The sequence below is a fragment of the Diabrotica virgifera genome, chromosome 5 (genome assembly GCF_917563875.1).
Source record: "Diabrotica virgifera virgifera chromosome 5, PGI_DIABVI_V3a".
NCBI lineage: Eukaryota > Metazoa > Arthropoda > Insecta > Coleoptera > Chrysomelidae > Diabrotica > Diabrotica virgifera.
Genome location: NC_065447.1, coordinates 242,683,913 through 242,706,409, shown reverse-complemented (window position 1 = coordinate 242,706,409; position 22,497 = coordinate 242,683,913). Strand labels below are relative to the sequence as shown.

General features: G+C 33.8%; 1 protein-coding gene across 1 annotated transcript; it reads left to right on the top strand.

Moving 5' to 3' along the window:
• Window positions 1-5,764: 5,764 nt before the first annotated feature.
• LOC114325117 (ribulose-phosphate 3-epimerase) lies at window positions 5,765-21,529 on the top strand. Its single transcript, XM_028273060.2, has 3 exons — window positions 5,765-6,074; window positions 7,749-8,081; window positions 19,090-21,529. Exons 1-3 carry the CDS (start codon window positions 5,793-5,795, stop codon window positions 19,204-19,206), a joined length of 732 nt encoding a protein of 243 aa, XP_028128861.1. The 5' UTR covers window positions 5,765-5,792; the 3' UTR covers window positions 19,207-21,529.
• The last annotated feature ends 968 nt before the right edge of the window (window positions 21,530-22,497 follow it).

Below are 22,497 nucleotides of genomic sequence, written 5' to 3'. Positions count from 1 at the left end.
TGTAGTAAGTATTATTATCCTAAAGCACATATTCCTGAAAGGGGTCTGTATATCCTCCAGGGGTCTATTTCAACTTGCAGGGGGTCCACAACATCAAGAAAATAAATTGAAAATTGGAAAGACATAGGTCGCTACCTTTTTGTTCTTTTTGCTAACAGCATCGATGATGCAGCATCGCAACTGGAGAAACTATACCTAGTCTCCTTACAAGTTTGATTAAAAATCAACCGTACAAAAACACAAATCATGACAAATCTTGTGTTAAGCGAAAGGATTTCAGTAAATGGCATGCCTATTGAAGAAACCACCTCTTTTAAGTACTTAGGGCATGAGATAGGACTCACTTGGGTGGCATTCTGCAAGCTGAGCTATGCCCTTAAGTCAGAACTGCCTATGTGTCTCAAAAGAAAAGTCTTTGATCAGTGCGTGTTCTCAGTACTTACATATGGTGCAGAAACTAACAATAACCAAGAAAGTAGAAGTAAAATTTGTGTTACCCAAAGAGCCATGAAACGCTCAATGTTTGGAATTTCTCGACGGAGAACAGGAGTGACGGATGCCATATAAAGAATTATGACCCTAAAGTAGAAATGGGCTGGTCACATAGCTAGAATGTCGGATAACAGATCGACACAGCGTGAATTAATAATACACTGGAGACCAAGACAAGAAGCATATCAAAGTAGAGGTCGTCCGCCAACCAGATGGTCTGATGACATAAAACGGATAGACAAACATTGGATGCAAACAGCACAAAACAGAAATGCATGGAAAAGACTGAGGGAGACCTATATCCAGCAGTGGATAGATCCGGGTTAAATGATGATAATGAGGTCGCTACCATGTTGTTTTTGGCAGAATTCGATCATTCTCTCTCCCCTCTCCAAGTCCGAATTCTCCAATCAATCCAGAAACTTATCATTTAACCAACTTAATTTTAAAGTACCTTAAGATAAAATTTCTTCTTCTTTAAGTTACGCGCCTGCATAGTTCAATTGAACTGCATCCAAACCATTCACGAAGATTGCGTAGCCACCAGATTTTGTGGTCTTCCTAAGCTTCTTATGCCTTTGCTTTTCCCTGCGTTATATTCCTTTCATTAATAGTTCGTATTTTTCACCTCTCATAATGTGTCCCAATTAAGTATTCCAATTTCCTGATTTTTATGGAATTTAAAACTTTGATTTGTTTTCCTAGTTGTTCGAGAACTTATGCGTTTGTTTTGCGATCCATCCATGATATTTTCAGAATACGTCGGCAACGCCACATTTTGATTTCTTTCCTGTTTTTAATGTTGGATTGTTTCGGCCTCAACTCCCTACAAACGGGTGGAGAAAATATAACATCGAAGCATTTCTTATCAGGAGCGTTATATTGATATTGCGATTACAGAAAAGTTTTTTCATTCAGTTAAAAATTGACTGTGCTATTTCAATGTGGCATCTTATTTCTTTTGTCTAATCAGTAGGTATCTTCTGTGATCAAGGGCGGTCATAAGGGGGGGGCCATGGGGGCTATGGCCCCCCCAAAGGTGGCAATGCACCTTAAATAAACTTGTCTAGTAACACAGGATAATGTTATGTTAATATATTTTAAATTATTTACTCTGTAAATTAATTATTTTGAATGGATTCACATACGGATTTTGAAATACCTAGATACTGCAATCTGTAATAATGATAATTAATCATAATGCCTGTCTCTTCAACTCTGGTTACGCCAATGCAAGTGCATCGCCTCCCGCGCGAATCCCGACACCGGCGACGTCCAGTGTAGAAACAGAAACATAAGAATGCCTATGTACATATTTTTTATGGAAGTTATATCGTTGTGTATTGTGTAGAAATTTGAACGTTCTGAAGTATCTATCGTCTACCCGATATACACTATCGTATCGTAGTTATAGAGGTGACATAGGTGCAGTGCACTATATATATTGCCGGATTGTAATCATCATTTTATTCCAGGGTGACAGGTGAGTAAAAATCCATAGATAGGTTAGGAATAATTTTCTGTTTGCTAACGGAACGAATACATCAGCAATGAGTACATAATACTCTGCAGTTTTCTCTCGTCCAGCGCAGATGTTCGCTATATAGGATGCTATTTCGAAATACAAAAGTTAATAGATTCCAATTTGAACGAAAAGTGACTGCAAATTATTATTAGGCTCAAATTAAAAAACCTGGGCATATCCATCTCTCGTTTGGCCGGAATCACAAATGTTCTTTTTTTTCAGAAAATGAAGAGGGCAAACAATACGAATACGTTGAATTCGTATTTTTCTGTTGTTCCGAAGAAAGTAATTAAAGATGTGGGTGATAATGGGTCATCCCGGTCATCTTCCTCATCATCTTCTCAACAGAATCTCGTAGTGCCAGAACGACTTACAACAGTATCAACATTACAAACATCAGTTAATAATGAAAATACTCTAAAGCAAGTCGCTGTAGAAAAGTCCAATGAAGTTAGTAACTACGACATTGGTCGAGTTGTTGATGGTTTGAGTGGTTTGGGAGACTTTCAAAAATATAATTATTTGAAAAATACGTGGGTTCCGGAAAAAAACTACTCATTTCCATTTTCTGAACATAACAAAAATAACAAGTTAGTTAAGCGGTACTTGAGATACGATCATCTCCAAAAATATAACTGGATTGCGTTTTCGGACTTGAAGAAAGGACTTTTTTGTAAGCACTGTGCTATCTTCGCAAATTCAGGTGGTAAAAATAAAGCAACAAGTTTGCAAAGTTTGGTTACCACACCAGTTACAAAATTTTCAAAATTATTTGGAATGGATGGTGTGCTAGATAAACATAATACAAATCGATATCACATTGAAGCGGTTTTATCGAGCGATAATTTTATAAAATGTTACGAAAACCGATCTTTAGATATAAGAAATTTGATAGATAGTGCTCGAGCCAGGCAGATAGAGGATAATCGAAATCGGCTCAAACCAATCATTCGATCTATAATTTTTTTAGCCAAACAATGTATACCTTTCCGTGGCCATAGAGATGACGGGCCATTGTTAGAAGAAAGCAATGTGACAAATAATGAGGGAAACTTCCGAGAGCTTCTTCGATTCAGAATCGAAGCAGGAGACAAAACTTTAGAAGAGCATTTAAGAAACACGTCGTCACGTGCCACATATATTAGCAAAAGAACGCAAAATGAGTTGATTGAATGTTGTAAAGACGAAATTTTGTCTGTTATCGTGAAAAAAATTAGTGATGCTAAATATTACAGCATTATGTTTGACGAAACTACTGACATAGCACATGTTTCCCAAATGTCGATTGTTATTAGATACTTAGAAGGTAACAACGTGCGGGAGGATTTTGTGTCATTCATAGATTGTCATTCTGAGAACTATGAGCTCAGTCCCGAAACGTTGGAACCGGTTTTGAATGGTACTATTTTAGGAAAATCAGTGATAAAACAAGTTCAAAAATTTCGTTTACCATTGGAAAATTGTGTAGGAATTTGTACAGACGGATGCAGCGTAATGACATCAAAACAACAAGGAGCCGTCCAAGAAATTAAAAAAGAAATGAATATAGCTGTACGATGTCCATGTTTCAATCATGCTTTAAATTTGAGTTTGTTGAAATCATCAAACGTTCAATGTGTGAGAAATGCTGTAGGGGTAATGAAGGAAATAATATCTTTTTTCAAAGCCTCTTCTAAACGCAATTATGTCCTCAAACAAACATTGGGTGATCAGCTCTCTGGATTGTGTGAAACGCGATGGGTAGAACGGCACGACTCCGTTCTGCAGTTTAAAGCATCGATTGAAAAAATTTTGCAAGCTTTGAATTTGATTTCCGAATGGAACGAAAGAGAATCTTCCAGTAAAGCTAGGACGCATATACTTGCGATCTCATCAAATTGCAGCTTTATTATCACTTTGTTTTGTCTAAATCAAGTACTCGCAATAACGTTACCTCTGAGCAAATTATTGCAACAAAAAATTTGGCTATAAGCTCTACACAGAATGCTGTTCTAAATACGCTGCTTGTTTTGAAAGACAAACGCAACAATGCAGAAACAAATTTCAATGCTTTGCTTAAAGAAATAATGCCATGTCTAGAAAATTTGAATATAGATTTATGTATTCCAAGAGTGAATAAATTCATGAAAAATCGACCTAATCCAGATATTCATTCCTCCACAGAATACTTTCGAATAACGATATATATTCCTTTACTTGAAAGTATCATTTCCGACATTGAGTGTCGTTTCCAGCAAGAAACCATGGATGTATTTAATCTGCAAATATGTGTTCCTGCTATATTAATTCATTCAAATGAAGATGACATCCATTCCGCCGTAGAAATTTTGATTGCAAAATATGGAAGTTTGTTTGAGACAGTTAGAGACGTGCTGAAGTCAACTTTTATTGCAGAGCTACATTTATGGAAAATGAGATGGAAACACAGCAAAGAATCGGAAATTCCGAGCGATGATCTAAATGCTCTCATACAATGTGATGAAATGATGTATCCAATCATTAATAAAATTTTAAAAATATTGTGTACTCTTCCAGTAAGTGTTGCATCTGCAGAGAGGAGTTTTTCAGGACTGAGAAGACTTAAGAGTTGGCTGAGGGCCAATATGGGTGAAGAACGGTTAACTGGCCTTGCACTAATGCATGTCCACAAGGACATTGTTATTAACGAAGACAATATAATAGAACGTTTCGCTAAAAGTGGAGTGAGCCGAAACATAGAGTTCGTCATGTAGAGTATTAGTTTTTTGTTTATAATTTCATTTCATTCGAGTTATTGTTATTTTCTCTTTTCAATATATAAAACATCCCATTCTGCGTTTTGTGTCTGTATTGAAATTGAGAGCTAATATCTAATTGTACAAAATGGCCCCCCCCTGAATTAAGATATATGACCGCCCTTGTCTGTGATCCATATATCTTCGTAGGTATCTAGCTTATCTAGTACCAACCTACTTATCTATAGTGCTTATATCTAGTACCAGCTTTATTTTGATGTATTTGTGCATTTGTAAATATGTACCATGAACTTGGTTTTCTTCAAATTTATTTTTAGTTGCAATGTATAGGTACTATCCTCCATCTGGGGAGGCACCTGATGGAAAATTAACAACATCACACAGGGAGCATAATAATATACAATAATATATTAATCTAAAAATTATATTAACAAGAGAACTCAACATGTCCGAGAAGAGCGAAGTTGGTAGTTGGTATTGGTGTATTGATACATCCTAGGTATGCATCTTTTTCTCATATTCTCGGTATTTACACAGACAAACACAGATACATTTACATGTGCTGACATCTGTTACGCTACCATAAAAACATCAAAAATCTGTGCAAACTGAAATAAATAGTACCTACTTACAAGCCGACAAGCCAGTGCTGGCGCGTGACCTTGGGCGAAAATACTACATAGCGACAAATGCAGAATACAAGAAGGTCAGCCGCCACCTCTCGCTTGTCGCTCTGTACTACCTACTAATGCCGTTTTATAAAACTTTCAATATAAGCTTGAAAGTGTCTGATTCAGTAAAAAGTAAAACCAATTTAAAAATTTTATGGAATTTCATAAAAATTTTTCTTCGTGTAATAGGAAATCTGTTTATAATGGAAAACAAAAAAAAAGATTAATGTATTTACCTAATACAAGATATTGTTCTCCTTCATAGGCTGTAACTAATTTCTTATACAGTTAGCCGTTTCTTATCATTTTCCAATGTCATTAAAGGTTATTTAACTGATTACATAGAAGAGAAGAAGAATTCAAAATTAAATGGTCAAAGTTCATTCATATCTTTGTAGGTTAGTGATCAACAACATGGAAAATAAATTAAAATGCAAAATAGGGCCTTCAATTTTAAACGCAGATCTATCCCAATTATACGTAGAATCACAAAAATTATTAGATAGCGGAGCTGACTATTTACATTTAGATGTTATGGACGGCAACTTTGTTCCTAACCTAACTTTTGGACACCCAGTAGTAAAATGTTTAAGGAAAAAAATACCAAATGCCTTCTTTGAAACACATATGATGGTTGCGAACCCAGAAAAGGTAGGACCCGTCTGTCTTTATGTTAAATATTTTATCTTTCATCTCCAAATGGTCGAACCTAAGTCTGTTTTCCTGTTTGTTTTGTTTTCAAAGCAGTTGGAGTATATATCTAAAGTTTGCAGATCTAATGTTAGGATTCAACTGCAACACATTTGCTTATTGTATTAGATATTAAAAAGAACTTAGTACTGTTCACAACAGTTTAAAATTGAGATCCTAAATATGACTTCTTTTGTGTCAGAAAAGACCATTATTTGGAAACTGTATTTGAACCAATATTAGAGTATATGAATTAACACATTGTGTGCTGCATCGCTCATATATGAGATACACAGATATTTTGCCAGGGGCCACGTCTCTCATTTTTTGATATACACGTATGACTAACTTCCTTGCTGTCGATATCATTGGCCCCTGAGACTATTATCCCAATTAAAGTGTGGCACGCAATGTGTTAAAGGAATTGCCTTAATCTCAGACATTAATTAACTGTATGCCTAAGTTGACTGCTCATCAGTGACATTCGGTTTCCCTCTCCTGTGTGGTTGTCACCCCTGAACAACATGTTTTTAAAAGGTAAGGTAAAGGCAGCAGGCTTACGTCTCTCCGAAGATGACTCCAATAAGAGTTAAAAATCTTCGGTTCAGAGTACTGGACTGCGCTCCGTATTCTAAGTGAAAAATAAGATTGTTTTGCCTTCACATTGCAACTGAATAAAAATGGTATACATTTTTATTTTTATTAGTATTACTCCTATAGAGTAACTAGGTCCATTTTCCATTGGAACTTTACCAAGCTGCAGACAGGGGTTGTGAATTGCATAGTGTAGAATTCCTTCCCTTTTGTCTTCACTGCAGCATCCATCTGGCTTGCATATTGTAGAAGCCTTGGAGGTGTCACCAGGGAAATGGACCAATAAGTTTTCAATTTAAAAATCTTTTAGTAATATTTTTAATATTTTTCAATATTATTAATGTTGCTATTAGGATTGAAAACTTTACCTTTCAATTGCCAGGTGACACTAGTCACCTAATCCATACATGTCAGTTGCAATGTGGGGATAAGCTTTCATGGTTGGTCACTTCGAGTATGGGGCAGCAGGCCTACACCTCTCCGAAGATGACTCCAATAAAAGTCGAAAATCGTCAGTTCAGAGTGCTAGACTGCGCTCCATATTCTAAGTGAAAAATAAGATTGTTTTGCCTTCGCATTGCAACTAAATAAAAATGGTATACATTTTTATTTTTTTCTTAACATGTTTTTACTTACATTCCAACTGCTGGTGTGAATTCAGCATCTGAGAGAAGTACTTAACAAAATATATGCAGTGAATGTGTTACATAATGATAATAAGAAATACGTAATTTATGTCAGGCTTAGATATAAATAATCTTAACAATCAGTGCAAATATTATTAGAATTGAAGATAAGGATTTAACATGTTTGCTACCAAGGGGCTATTGTTTTGTTTATAGTTATTTAAATTGCTGGTATGTGCACTGCAATCCCTGATTCACGGGTAAGATACTGGTCTATGCGAAAAATCAATGTAGTTCATATACGAGTCACTTGGTAGCGAACATGTTAAACATGTTTTCAAACCCATATTTTTGTTATTTTACATCTGATTGCAGCAAAATTATATACTTATTTACAAAGACATTTTGTTTGCAGTGGATTGAACCCATGGCAGAAGCCAATGTTAACTTATACACATTTCACATAGAACCTGTAATAAATGACGTTATAAAAGTGTGTAGGAAAGTAAAAGAAGCAGGTATGAAAGTCGGTTTAGCATTAAAACCAGGCACAGGAATTGAAGATGTTAGGCAATACATAGACCATGCAGATATCATTTTGGTAATGACTGTGGAGCCTGGCTTTGGAGGCCAAAGGTTCATGAGTGATATGATGCCCAAGGTGCAATGGTTGAGGCATAATTATCCACTTTTAGATATTGAAGTAGATGGAGGAGTTGGACTGAGTACAATAACTGCTTGTGCAGAGGTAGGGTATGCGTTTTTCCTATATATTTACATTAACATGTTCCCTGCTACATTGGTCCCATGAGACATTGCCTAAACGTGCATCATTGGTCCCATGGAACACCTTTTTATTTATTTACTTATTACCTGCATTTTTAAATGCACACTAAAAGATCAATGGGCCTAGAAGATATAATTACATTAATTTTGATAAAATAACCAAGTGGCAAGGCTTTAAATACAAAAAAATTATATATGGTGGCCTGTAGAGGCATATATACAGTGCGCTGGAATAAGTGTCCCCCCCCCCCATAATAACTCATTTATTTATAGCACATAAGCAAAACGCTGGGACAGGTTGATTTTTAAAATAATCATAGTATATTATAGCATCAATGTTTCAAACTTTACCCAATCTCTCTTCAGGTGACAGTCATAACTTTAATTTTTTTTAAATGGGAAAGTACATCAAGCGATACCTCATTTAAAAGCTTCTGAAATTTACAAATTACAAAAATGTATAATACTTAGGCAAAAATTCGGTTAAGGCCGGCCGTTGTATGAAAGAGAGGTCCCCAAATGCCGGCGCAACAGAGAGAAAAGATTCTTTCCCGAGAGATGCTGCCTCTATCGGAGAAATAACGCAATAGATATCTAAGCGAGGCCGCAAACGGCAGAATTTTTAGTGAGTCGATAGTTTAGTTAAGTACAGAGAGTATGCAGGTGCGGCCTCGCTAAGATGACTCGAAATCGTTTTATATATCAGGTGCGAACTTTTAATTTTTTAGTAGGCGGTTTAAGGACGGGGTCTCGCTGAAAATTTTACTTGGATAAATACTGTGCTCGTATCTCGTGGTAAAATCTAAACCAAAACTATTGGAGAAATCTATTTTAGTCCATGTGGTGAGACCGCTCCCGTCTGGGAAAATTTCTGATTCGGTTTCTTTGTGGATTCCTATTCAAACATGTCCCCTCTAAACAAATCTGAAGGGTGCCGGGCGGAATTTTTGGGCAGAAACTGTTTAAACAATTTTTATAAACAAATAGAAAAGATCACGTTTTTTTGCCCCGGAACATATATTTTTAAGTTTAGTGGGTCATTCTAAACAAGAAAGGTATCTTGTAATTTTTTTCAAAAATTGATAGTTTTCGAGTTATAGGCGATTTAAAATCTGAAAAGTGCGAAAATGCTCATTTACGAGGCCTAAAAACTCATATTTAAATTAGAACTTTTGAGGTTGCCAGATTCTTAAATTGAAGTTTAAACATTCAGCTTGAAGATTCTAAAGAGTGATTGTGTCTAACCCTAATTTAAACCGTCGTGTTTTAATTGTTAAATATACATGTCCATCCGATTTTTTTGTCGGTGCGGCGCGCTCTATTTCAAAAATCTCCAGTTTTCCTCCAAAAAATATTTTTTCTAGATTTTTTGGGACATTTTAAATAAAATAAGTTTCTTGACATTTTTCTCAAAAGTTAACAGTTTTAAAGTTATAAGCGATTTAAAATCCAAAAATGCGTTTTGGCATTTTTCGGATTTAAATCGCTTATAACTTTAAAACCATTAACTTTGGAGAAAAATGTCAAGAAACTTATTTTATTTAGAATATCACAAAAAATCTAGAAAAAATATTATTTGGAGGAAACTAGAAGATTTTTGAAATAGAGCTCGCCGTACCGGCAAAAAAATCGGATAAACATGCATATAACAACTAAAAAAAAAACGGTATAAATTAAGGTTAGACGCGATCACTCATATGTGGACCATATAGAACAATTTGGTGTTGCAGGAAAACTTTTACTTCGGATGTCTGGGTTAGGCCTTTTTTGGACCAATTATAACATACTACCTCCGTAACTTTGGAACCGTTCATTTTAGAAGGGTTATGCATAGGACCTTTTTTGTTTCAAATTTAATGTAGAACAATTTTGTATAGAAGGTTGTTCATGCTAAATCGCATAGTTTTAGAAATATTGACGAAAAACGTAAAAAACTACGAATTTACCGATTTCTCCCCCCTCTCCCCCCCAAACCCGACGCTCAAAATGGTGTGACTTTTTTCTGAACATTATGTGGACCATATAGAACAATTTGGTGTTGGAGGATAACTTTCACTTTGGATGTCTGGGTATGGGTCTAACTATACCATACTATATTCCCTAAAATAAAATGTTTCATCATAACGGCTGACCTGAGTAAAAATCACTTATTTATAAGTTAAATTTGAATTATAGGCTTGGATCTCGCGTACAAAAAAGAAGTTGATTAATAACAAGCTGAAAATTTTTAACTTAACTGTGTCTAGTCGGACAAACTTTGATGTACGGGAACACTGAAACAGGCGAAGCTTTAATTGTGGAACAGGTTAAAAATTTGGAACATCAGACTACGAAAACGTTCCATGTATTTTGTCTGACAGAACTTCCAACTGATTTGTTACGATTTCATTAAACTCTTATGCAAAAATCAGACTGGTATTATCACCAACTGGGCATTTTAATAAGTTTAACACGAAGAACATGTCAAATGGCAGGAATTATATTTTTGATAAATAGCAATATGATTTTTGCATGAGAGTTTAATGAAACAGTAACAAATCAATTGGAAGTTCTGTTCGAAAAAATACATGGAGCGTTTTCGTAATCTGACGTTCCAAATTTTTAAACTGTTCTACAATTAAAACTTCTCCTATTCTTCTCCTGAAAAAACTTCTCCTGAAAACTTAGTGAAAACAGAGAAAATTTAGTGAATTGCAAATATTTAATTCAAAAGAAACTTTTTATTTATTCTAAGGGACTGTCGGCCCTCGGCAATAACGTTTTCTTTCATTCTGCGTTTAATTTTTTTAAAAATACTTATTAGTTTTCTCAGTATTCGAAAAAAATGAACACATTTAAAACACAGGAAAATTTTGAGAGGCGACATTTTGCGTCTTTCCCCTTAAATTTTTTTGCAACATGAATGAAGCACCCTGTGTATTAAATTAAAAATATACATTCAAGTAAATAAACAATAATATTTTGTTATATCAAAGTTTTCAAACAAATTTTATATAGGGTGTCTGCATAACTAGCAACCATATGGTTTCATATTAATTTTATTAATTATTAATTTTAATTATTATTAATACATTATTAATTTTACGGGAAAAGGTAATACCCAAGTTAAATACATAATCATAATTCATAGAGTATGTGTTTACTTAAGGGTAATTATCATTAGAGTAAAAGATTCACTTTATAGGAGTAAAACTGCTAAGTTGCGTTATGGGTACTAATTTATGTTTCTAGTCGTCAAGGAGTGTGATTTGATGTTTGATTTTCATATGGCAAGCGTAATTCAATCTATCTACATACTTCAAAGAAAAAAATTAGGAAGGGACAATAAAATGTAATATATTTTAGACGGAGTACGTTCAACATTTCAGGACGGGAATAATAATCATTTTTTCAGTAATAACACAATATTTGATTTTTGAGATTTCTCTAGCTGTTCATGAAATAAATAAAATTGTATATAAAAAATGATTATCTCATTTAAAATAAATATTTCTTATTTACCAATCCTTCGGTTTGGCGCCCCATTGGGGTTACGCACGCGTGCACCGCACGCGTTGCACGCCCGGTTACGGGGCCCTGATATTATTCCAAGTACGCAATAATGAACCACCCGCATCCCTCAAAACGGTATTACTCTCTATACAGTACCGAAATTTCCAAAGGAAAGTTTCAAACGGGCCATACCGCTCCTGAATTTTGCACATGTATATAATATTTTTCGTAGCGCCATCTTATACATAATGGCTACATTAACAGAGCTTAGATTCTTACAGATTCCTATACTGTATTCGTATTATATGTCGAATATTTACGTTTCACATGCCAATTTCTATTAATTTCAGAAATTTATTTTAAAAGTACACCACGCAAAAAGTACTTTATTAATTCACATTTTTTTAACGTTATATCCTTCCATTACTTCTACTGTAGTGCTAAACGGAATTTTATCATGAAATTCATTTAAATACTTAAGTAATTTAGATATAAACGCTCTTATATTTATTGAGAAAAAAGCAAAACTTTCACATTTTTTTATAAACAATACACAACAGGTAGGATAACAAAAATATGGCTGGAACTAGCGACATATATTGTTAGTAGGTTAAGCATTTTTCGGTATACATATATGCTCTAGATTATGAGTGGTGTACTTTATAAAGGTGATGGGATCGGCTATACTTATAACATTACCAATGGCCGGCCTTAAATGCTTTTTAAATGCATTATCTTTTTTAGTACTCAGAAAACTAATGAGTATTTTTGAAAAACTTAAATGCAGAATGAAAGATTATATTATAGGTCTGGATCCCGCGTATGAAAAAAAAGTTGATTAATAGCAAGCTGAAAATTTCTTAATAGCTTAAGGGTGTCTAGTCGGATAAACTTTGATATATGCGAACACTGAAACAGGGGCAGTTTTAATTGTGGAACAGGTTAAAAATTTGGAACGGTCAGACCACGAAAACGGCACATTTATTTTGTCCGACAGAACAGACTTAAACTCTCCGAACAGAGATTAAACTCTCATGCAAAAATCAGACTGCTATTTATCACCTGTCATAATTCCTGTCATTTGACATATTCTACATGTTCCTCTCATTAAAACGACCATTTGATGATAAATAGCAGTCTGATTTTTTGCATGAGAGTTTAATCTCTGTTCGAAGAGTTTAAGTCTGTTCTGTCAGACAAAATACATGTGCCGTTATTGTAGTCTGACCGTTCCAAATTTTTAACCTGTTCCACAATTAAAACTGCCCCTGTTCCAGTGTTCCCATATATCAAAGTTTGTCCGACTAGACACCCTTAAGCTATTAACAAATTTTCAGCTTGCTATTAATCAACTTTTTTTTCATACGCGGGATCCAGACCTATTATTACCGAGAGCCGAAAGTCCCTTAGAATAAATAAATGTTTCTTTTGAATGATATATTGAAAATTAAAAATTATACTAAATTTTCTCTTTGTTTTCACCCCTGTAACTTATTAAAATAAACATTATAGAAGTTTTTAGGGACTTCCGGCCGTCAGTAATAATGTAATCCTTCATTCTGCGTTTAAATTTTTCAAAAATTCTTATTAGTTTTCTCAGGATTAAAAAAAAATGAATGCATTTAAAAAGCATTGGAGCGAAATTTTGTGCAAGTATTATACATTTTTGTAATCAGTATTTTAAAAGCTTTTAAATGAGGTGTACCATGATGTACAGCTGGTTCCTAAAAAAAAAAACTGATACGACTCTTAGTAAGATTTGATCATTTTGAGCAGTGTATTTGATTGGTCTGACATTATATTATATTTATTATGACAGACAAATAATAAAATAAACAAACAACAAACAACTGATTACTTTATGTAATAAATTACTTTATTCATAAATTGTAATAATTATTAATGTCTAAATTTTGATATTATTTTGAATTCCTGCATTTTATAAAGAGTATTAATTGGGACCGTGCAAGTTCGGAAAAGCGACACCTATTTCTACGCTCTGAACTTTTATTCGCAATTTTAATTATATTGGCCAATCATATGGTCCTGGTTACTGGATAATTGTCAAGGCCATAGCCCAAAAAAAATAATAAGAAGAAAAAATAAGATTTAGGTTGTGTTATTCAAATGTAAACAATTGTATGTAGTAAATAAAATTAGTTATTAAAATGCAGTATTGCAAGCAAAATACAATTAATTAAATTTACCTTTATATAATAATTACATATCATATCAATATTGTGGAGCAATATATAATTTTTCTTCTTAAATGACAATATGTATGAAATGTACGTCAATTTGACAATTTCAGTTGACAATATGAATTATTTAAGAAAGTTGCAATATTTCTCTGCTATTCGCGCACGATCGTTTCGCGTATCCCTTCCAAGTATTTGCACACCGCGAATAGGTATAAATGATAGTTTTTACATAAAATAGGGTTGTTGTTATTATTTTTTATTATTATTAAGGAATAAAACAAACGACGTAACTCAACAATATATTAAACCAAGAATTGAATATTTCATCATTAAACAAGATTGAACAATTTTCTCATCTGTAAATATTACCCTGTCTCAAAAATCTTGATTTTGTAGCTGATGGTTTAAAGCAAATATAAGTCTTGATTGCTTCTGTTGTGGTGTAAGAGCTTGTTTTTGTGCTACAGTTCTGAAAGTTGTTGTCTTTCTTCCCGGAAACTGTGACATAATTCTTGGCAGTTTTTGCATCTTCAAAAGGATTCTCTTCTAATCTCTCCAAAAGCATACGATTTTCATGAGCATATGATTTTCATCTTTTATTAATATTAAAAACTGTTGTTCTGCTTACGTTAAAATGGTTCGCTACAGCAGATAGTGACCAACCATCTTCTAATTTCGTTACAATTCTTGCTTTTAGTTCTTTGCTAGCATGTAGAGCCATTTTTTGAGGTTGAACAGAATAAGTTATCTGACAAATGTTAAGATTTGGCAGTGCTAGTGACAGTATGCTTTAAGAAAATACGCTTTAAGAGTCATATCAGTTTTTTTTTAGGAACCAGCTGTACTTCCCCAGTAAAAAAATCAAAGTTATGACTTTCACCTGAAGAGGGAGCGCGTAAAGTTCGAAACATTGATGCTATAAATATGTACTGTGATTGTTTTAAAATTTAATCTGTCCGAGCGTTTTGCTTTCGTGCTAAAAATAAATGAGTTAATGTGGGGGTAACACTTATTCCAGCACACTGTATGAAAACATAGCTGGCAGGGAATGCGTTAACTATAGTTTTATGTTTTACAGTATAATTATTTTATTTGACTTGTGTATATTATTTTAATTATTTCCATGTATAAACTGCAATACTTTTTACTATCCAGTACGAGGTTCCAACTGATTGCAATCTTAGTTTTCTTATGAAATGTATACTACTTAGTTTATCAAACAAACAGTTCTAATTATTTAGTTGTTAATTTCATGTATCTTTTGCATGGTCGTCCAATAATTTTTCTGCTGATTGATGATTTATCTCTTGCTATTTTGACCATATCTTCTTCTTCTTAAAGTTCCCTCTCCTATCGGAGGTTGGATATCATAATGGCTATGGTCACTTTGTTGGCTGCTGCTCTGAACAGTTGTAATGAACTACAGTTAAACCATTCTCTAAGGTTCCTCAGCCAGGAGATGCGTCTTCTTTCTATGCTTCTTCCTTGGATCCTTCCTTGCATAATAATTCTCAGCAACTCATATTTTTTCTCCTCTGATAATGTGACCCAAATATTCCATTTTCTAGTTTTTATACTCTTCATAATTTCTAACTCCTTATTTAAACGTCGCGTCGTAGCACTTCAACATTGGTAATCCTTTGAACCCACTGAATTTTCAATATTCTTCTGTAACACCACATTTAGAACGCTTCTATTCTTCTTATGTGTTGTCTCTTCAATGTCCAAGCTTCCAATCAGTATAGCAATATGGAAAATATGTAGCATCTTAAAGCCCTCAATCTGAGAGGCAACTGAAGGTCTTTGTTTGTAAGCAGTGTCTTCATTTTTATAAATGCTTGCCTTACAGTTTCAATTCGGACTTAAATTTCTTGGCTTTGGTCATTTTTGTTATCAACCCAGGTTCCCAGATATTTGTATGTCTTCACTTTTTTTATTTGTGTTTGCTCTATCATTAACCTTTCATTTCCATGTTCTGTTTTTGAGACATCATAAATTTAGTTTTTTATTGTTTATTTTTAGTCCGTATCGAATGCAATAATCGTTAATTCTATCTAGCAATTCTTGTAGCGATTCCAGGGTGTCTGCCATTATCACGGTGTCATCAGCGAATCTTATGTTATTTACTATTCTTCCGTTTATAGAGATTCCATCACTTAGCTCCGCTAAGACCACCATATCGCTTTCGTGACCGACTGACACGATCGTGAGCTTATGTTTATGTGGGTACCAATATCAAAATAAACATATTTTTACTAGGAAAGATGATATCAATATGTTGTGTCTATCCTGTATTATCAGAGTAACTGAAATTATTTAACGAATTCGCGCTTAGTTTGCAATAGAATACCCTATAAAGATGGCTGTGTATTTTGACGACAAAACCCGTAAAGGTAAGTAAAAGATATTTTGTTTTTTATAAGTGTTTATGTTATTGTAACGGGGTTGTGGTATACAGGGTGTTAGTAAATAAGTATGAAAAATTTTAATGACTAATTCTACATGAAAAATTAATGCCAGTTTGCTCTATAAACATATGTCCGCAAATGCTTAGTTTCGGAGATACGGGGTGTTGAAATTTTTATTTCAGACTGCCAATTTATTTATTGCTCTAAGACCAGTTGAGCTATGAAAATGAAATTTGGTGAGTTTTAGGAGGTAGTTATTACGAATTTTATGACATACAATTAAGAATTTTGTATTCATCATTGGCGCGCCTACGGGAAATGGTCTGAATTATTTTAAAGAAAAAAATAGTACGCCACTGAGATATTTCGAATTAGAAATTATTTTTAAATTTCACGTCTAATTTATGATAAAAAACCTCTCTTGCCTTTTTTTCATATGATGCACCGTTTTTATGCAGAAAAATAAAACATCTTGGCGCATATTTTTCATTTCTTAATACATCATCAAGAACTATCCAATATAATAATACTAAACTAGAACAATAACAGAAAATATTACTAATACCATTTCAACTAGGTGCAAAGCTGCAAGAAATGTTTGAAATGATCTCCTTTACAGGTAACAGAAGAATTTTATATTCATCATTGGCGCGCGTACGGGTAATGGTCTGAATTGTTTGAAGAAAAAAATAGTACGCCACTGAGATATGTCAAACTAAAAATCATTTTTGAATTCCTCGTTCAATTGATGACAAAAAATCTTTCTTGCCTTTTTTTCATATGCGGCGCCGTTTTTATGCAAAAAATTAAACATCTTAACGTTTACAAAGTATTTGAACTTAGTTTCTATGCATATGGAAACTACCTCAAATACTTGGTAAGCGTTAAGATGTTTTATTTTTTTGTATAAAAACGGCGCCTCGTATGAAAAAAAGGAAAGAAAGATTTTTTATCGTAAATTGAACGAGGAATTCAAAAATGATTTTTAGTTTGACATATCCCAGTGGCGTACTATTTTTTTCTTCAAAAAATTCAGACCATTACCCGTACCTATGCGCACCGATGATGAATATAAAATTTTTCTGTTATCTGTAAAGGAGATCATTTTAAACATTTCTTGCAGCTTTGCACCTAGTTGAAATCTTATTAGTAATATTTTCTGTTATTGTTCTAGTTTAGTATTATTATACTGGACAGTTCTTGATGATGTATTAAGAAATGAAAATTACGTGCCAGATGTTTTATTTTTCTGCATAAAAACGGTGTATTATATGAAAAAAAGGCAAGAGAGGTTTTTTATCATAAATTAGACGTGGAATTTAAAAATAATTTCTAATTCGAAATATCTCAGTGGCGTACTATTTTTTTCTTTAAAATAATTCAGACCATTTCCCGTAGGCGCGGCAATGATGAATACAAAATTCTGAATTGTATGTCAAAAAATTCGTAATAACTACCTCCTAAAACTCACCAAATTTCATTTTCATAGCTCAACTGGTCTTAGAGCAATAAATAAATTGGCAGTTTGAAATAAAAATTTCAACACCCCGTATCTCCGAAACTAAGCATTTGCGGACATATGTTTATGGAGCAAACTGGTATTAATTTTTCATGTAGAATTAGCCCTTAAAATTTTCATACTTATTTACTAACACCCTGTAGATAAAGTTTCAACTTTAAGATAATAAACAAGATTTAAGAAATTATTGGTTGTTTGTAGAGATCTTGTCCGGTAATATTTGAATATCACGATAGTGAGTTGCTGTCACACTTTCAATTTTCAATAGCAAGAAATTAAAAATACTAAATATTTATTGGTTTGACTTTTTATTAATTTTTCTCTATTTTAATGATAAAAGTATTTTTTCTAATTACAGGGGTGGCTCTCACCCACGATTTGGCTCTAGAGGTGTTAAATGATGGTAACTAGTCCGAAATAGAAGATTAAGATGGCGAAAATGATGTTGCTTTTGACATTCAAATGTTTAAAAATAACACCGATGACAAGGATATTGAAGAAACTGTATTAGATGAAGAACCTGTATTGGATGAAGAACCTGTTCCTTCAACGAGCTCTTCTTCAGCAAAGAGGCAATGGAAAGACATGACATTTCAGTAAAAAATTTTTGTTCTATTTTAGTTAGTATGTAATAGAATATTAAACAATTATAAAAATAATTTTTATTTGGCCCTAATGGTGTTTTACGTTTAATAAAAATGAATTTTTTCATACACTTACGATCCTGCATTCATAGAACATAAGCCGAGAGCGCATGAACGTGACATATCATTTGTGACAGATTCAAACAATGAATTTTTTTTCTGTATTTTTTACACTCTTTTTTTTGGGTACCATATATCGTATTTATTCAAAGGGAAACTTCATTTTCACTAAAAAAAAAAATTCAGGCCTGAAAGGGATATAGGTCTCCCCATCCTGCTTTTGTGATTATTTCATTCCTTTTTTCCATTTAGTGTCCATTCATGTATACATTGTACTTCTAATGTTTTCACTCCCCTTTCTATCTCTCAGCATGTTTCCTGTAATTCTACTCTGTTAACCCATTCGCTGCCTATTGAAGAGGATGGAACTTGGCTAGGAGTCATTCTGTTAAATGGCACCTGACTGAAGTAACCATATCACTCACTGGCAGGAGAACGGCACCTGACTGAAGTAACCACATCACATACTGGCACGTGATCAGCAGCGAATGGGTTAATGGATGTAAAAACTGAGTAATGATGTAAACTAAAAACTCTAGACAAGCTAGTGAAATGACATTTATTTTTAATAATAACAGCTAATAATTTACTGAATGAATATAATGCCTCTATTCTCATTAATTAAACAAGACATTTTTTTTTTCAGGCGGGTGCAAATATGATAGTATCAGGTACAGCAATAATTGAGTCAATCGACCAAGCGGCAGTGATCGCTAGTTTACGTGAAACAGTGGAAAGCTCAATCCACAAATGCAACGTTTAAGTCTGTGAAAAAAAAATGTGATTCATGTTAAGTTTAATCTTTAAACTGTATTGTTGAACAAGCATTCCCTTTACAAAAAAATTGAACAGTTTCAGAAAGATGGTCTAAAACTATAAAAATTACTTTGATATTCCAAATTTTTATTGTTTATATAATCTGATGAAGTGGTTATATGTACTACACAAAAATTTATCTTACATGACATGACAGAAAAAAATCTGTATGACCTGGAAATCCATAATCAAGTATAACAACTTGAAAGCAATGGCTTTAATATAGCGAAAATAAAATTATTGTATGTAATAATAAGAAAATAAATTGATACTGATAACCTTCTTATCAATATAGCAATAATTACATGCATAATTATATCTGAATTTATTAATGACATTTCTGATCACATGGGTGTAATAGCTTCACATTCTTATTTTACTACTCCCTCAAGACGGTCAACAATTTAAAATGGCATCTTCAATTAAGCCCTTTGTATTAAATAACCCCACAAAAGAAGTATGAAGGGTCGTCAGAGAAATTCCATATCTCTGATCCTTGGTTATAATCACTAACATACAGTGGAACCCCGATAAGTCGGCCCCCGATAACCCGTACCGATTTTCATCAGACAAAAATTTCAACAATAAAAATGTATGTAATATAATATCTGAGTGACAATGTGTATTTGTGTAATTTGAACTGTACGATAGTAAAAATGACTCATGGCACACGGCGGCAGAGCGACGTTCATTGTCTCGGATTATCGGAAACAACAGGCACCTCTATTGCTTTATTTATCTCAAACTGTCTTAGCATTGTTTAAAAAGGCCTAAAAGACTATTTAAAAAATCCTTTTTGAACAATGGTCTTAGTCTCCACTGTTCTTAAATAACATAACATCGTTCCAATTGTGACCGTATTGTGTGTAGTACAGTCGTATTGTTCGCTTCCGTTCTGTAATCATGCTTCAATGTTTGCGTGTTGTTTTGTCTACGTAATGGCAACAAAAGGTAAAAATGTTGTAGTAACAATGGAAAAGAGACTAGAAGCATTAGGTAGGATTGATAAAGACGAATCTTTAAAAACAATTGCAGCATCATATGGTGTCGGTACATCTACAGTACCGGATTGGAAGAAAAATAGAACTAAAATCGAAGAATTTTGTTTCAAAATGATAACAAAAGACAGTTTGGACAATCGGTGCAAAGCTGAGAAAGCTAAAAATGAGACTCTCGGCGACGCTTTGTATGTGTGGTTTTGTGCGGAATGGGAACGTGGTTTACCAGTGTCTGGACCAATTATTCACGAAACAGCACTCAATTTCAACCTGATTTTGAACCAAATTTCACTGGAGTCAAGGTGATGGAAAAAACGTCATTGAATACGCCAACTATCTATCGCTGCTAAGTATACCTTATACCTATTTTATTAATTTTTACCATATTCTCCGGCTAACCCGGATTTTCGATAATCCGGATCGGCCGCGGTCCCGATTAATCCGACTTATCGAGGTTCCACTGTATTATTGTTGTCAATTAAAAAACTTCTTATTACTGTTTAGTATGTGTATTAGTTATTTCAGACCTACAAAAAAGAAGTATTACACAAATTTTCTGCTGAGCAACCATTTGGACATTGAACACTTTAAATATTGACAGCTTGGACTAAGCAGATGGCCAGTTGTAGTCTTCAAATAAGTATATTGAAGAATTGCTATAAGTATTGTAGATTTCCATTACTGTATTACAGTATTTGAACAGGAATCTACTCTACTTTCCCACCACTTTGTTTGGAATTGGTAATAGCAGTCCACCATCAGTAATACTTGCATGTCAATTCATTTTAATAATCATGAATATGTACAAGGACAAAGTATGGACAATGGACTTTGTTAAGTATTGTTTTAAGAATGAAATATAATATGTAGCTGCTTACACATACTTCAGTTCATCCATTAACTCTATGAATGACGAACTGTGCTAAAGATTCACCTAGAGGACCCTGTCTGATTTCTCAGCATGATGGTGTTATACTTAATAATTGGGGAGAGTAGAAGTCACCAATATCGTTTCCAAATTCTAACAGTTTAGACCAACTTTTTCGAACGCAGAAACACTTGTTGATACTTGCATTTCCAGTTTTTGTCGTTGATTACTGACATGCTTTTACATTTTTTTAATTGTGGGTAATTATATACAAATTTTGTTACTTGTTGACTAGAAAAATATTTTTTATATTAATAATTTGTTGGTTTTCTTGTTGGTAGGAACGGGGTTACTTAAGTTCTTTTGCAGACTAAAAATATATAATAAAGGGATATATACAAGAATTTTTTGTGTTTTTTTTTGCCTTCGAACATAGCGACGCTACCTATTAAGAGCTAAAGGTCAGTCAAAACACAAACATAACATTGACAAAACAGTATTTAGACTGTACCTCGGAATTTAGAAATACTGAGAAGCATTAGAGTAGAGTAGAATATTTTTATTTGCATAAACTTTTAACATAATTGAGCAAATAACTTCACATTACTAATAATCACATATTAAAAAAAAAATATTTTCATTACATTAAAATATAAACAATACAAATTACATAATAATATATACTGATCAAGGCTGATATGCCAGGTACTCCACCACGGTATCATCATCATCAAACCAATTTACGTCCACTGCTGGACATAGGTCTCCCCCAATTGTTTCCACACTTCACGGTTTTGTGCTGATTTTTGCCAGTTTTTACTAATCCGCCTGATATCATCTGTCCATCGTGTAGGCGGCCTTCCTCTACTTTGTTTATCTTCTCTTGGTCTCCACTCCATCAGCCTTCGTGCCCATCTTGAATCTTTCAGTCTGGCGACGTGTCCTGCCCAGTTCCATTTGAGCCTGGTGATACGTTCTACAACATCTGCGATACCGGTTGTTTGTCTGAGATCTTCATTTCTTATTTTATCCCGTAGAGTTACGCCCAGCATGGATCTTTCCATGCGCCTTTGAGCAACCCGCATTTTCGACGCTGTTGCCTTGGTTAGAGTCAGTGTCTCTGCTCCATATGTCATTACCGGTAGCACACATTGGTCAAACACTTGTCTTTTTAAACCGATCGGTATACTGCTCCTAAATATGTCTCTCAGAGCTCCGTAGGCTGCCCAAGCAAGAGTTAATCTTCTTTTTATTTCGCATGTTTGGTTATCTCTGCCAATTCTAATTTCATGACCCAAGTAAATGTACTTTTCCACTAGTTCGTGGAAATACCACGGTATAGGGCTCAATAATGTTAACCAGGTGTTGAAAA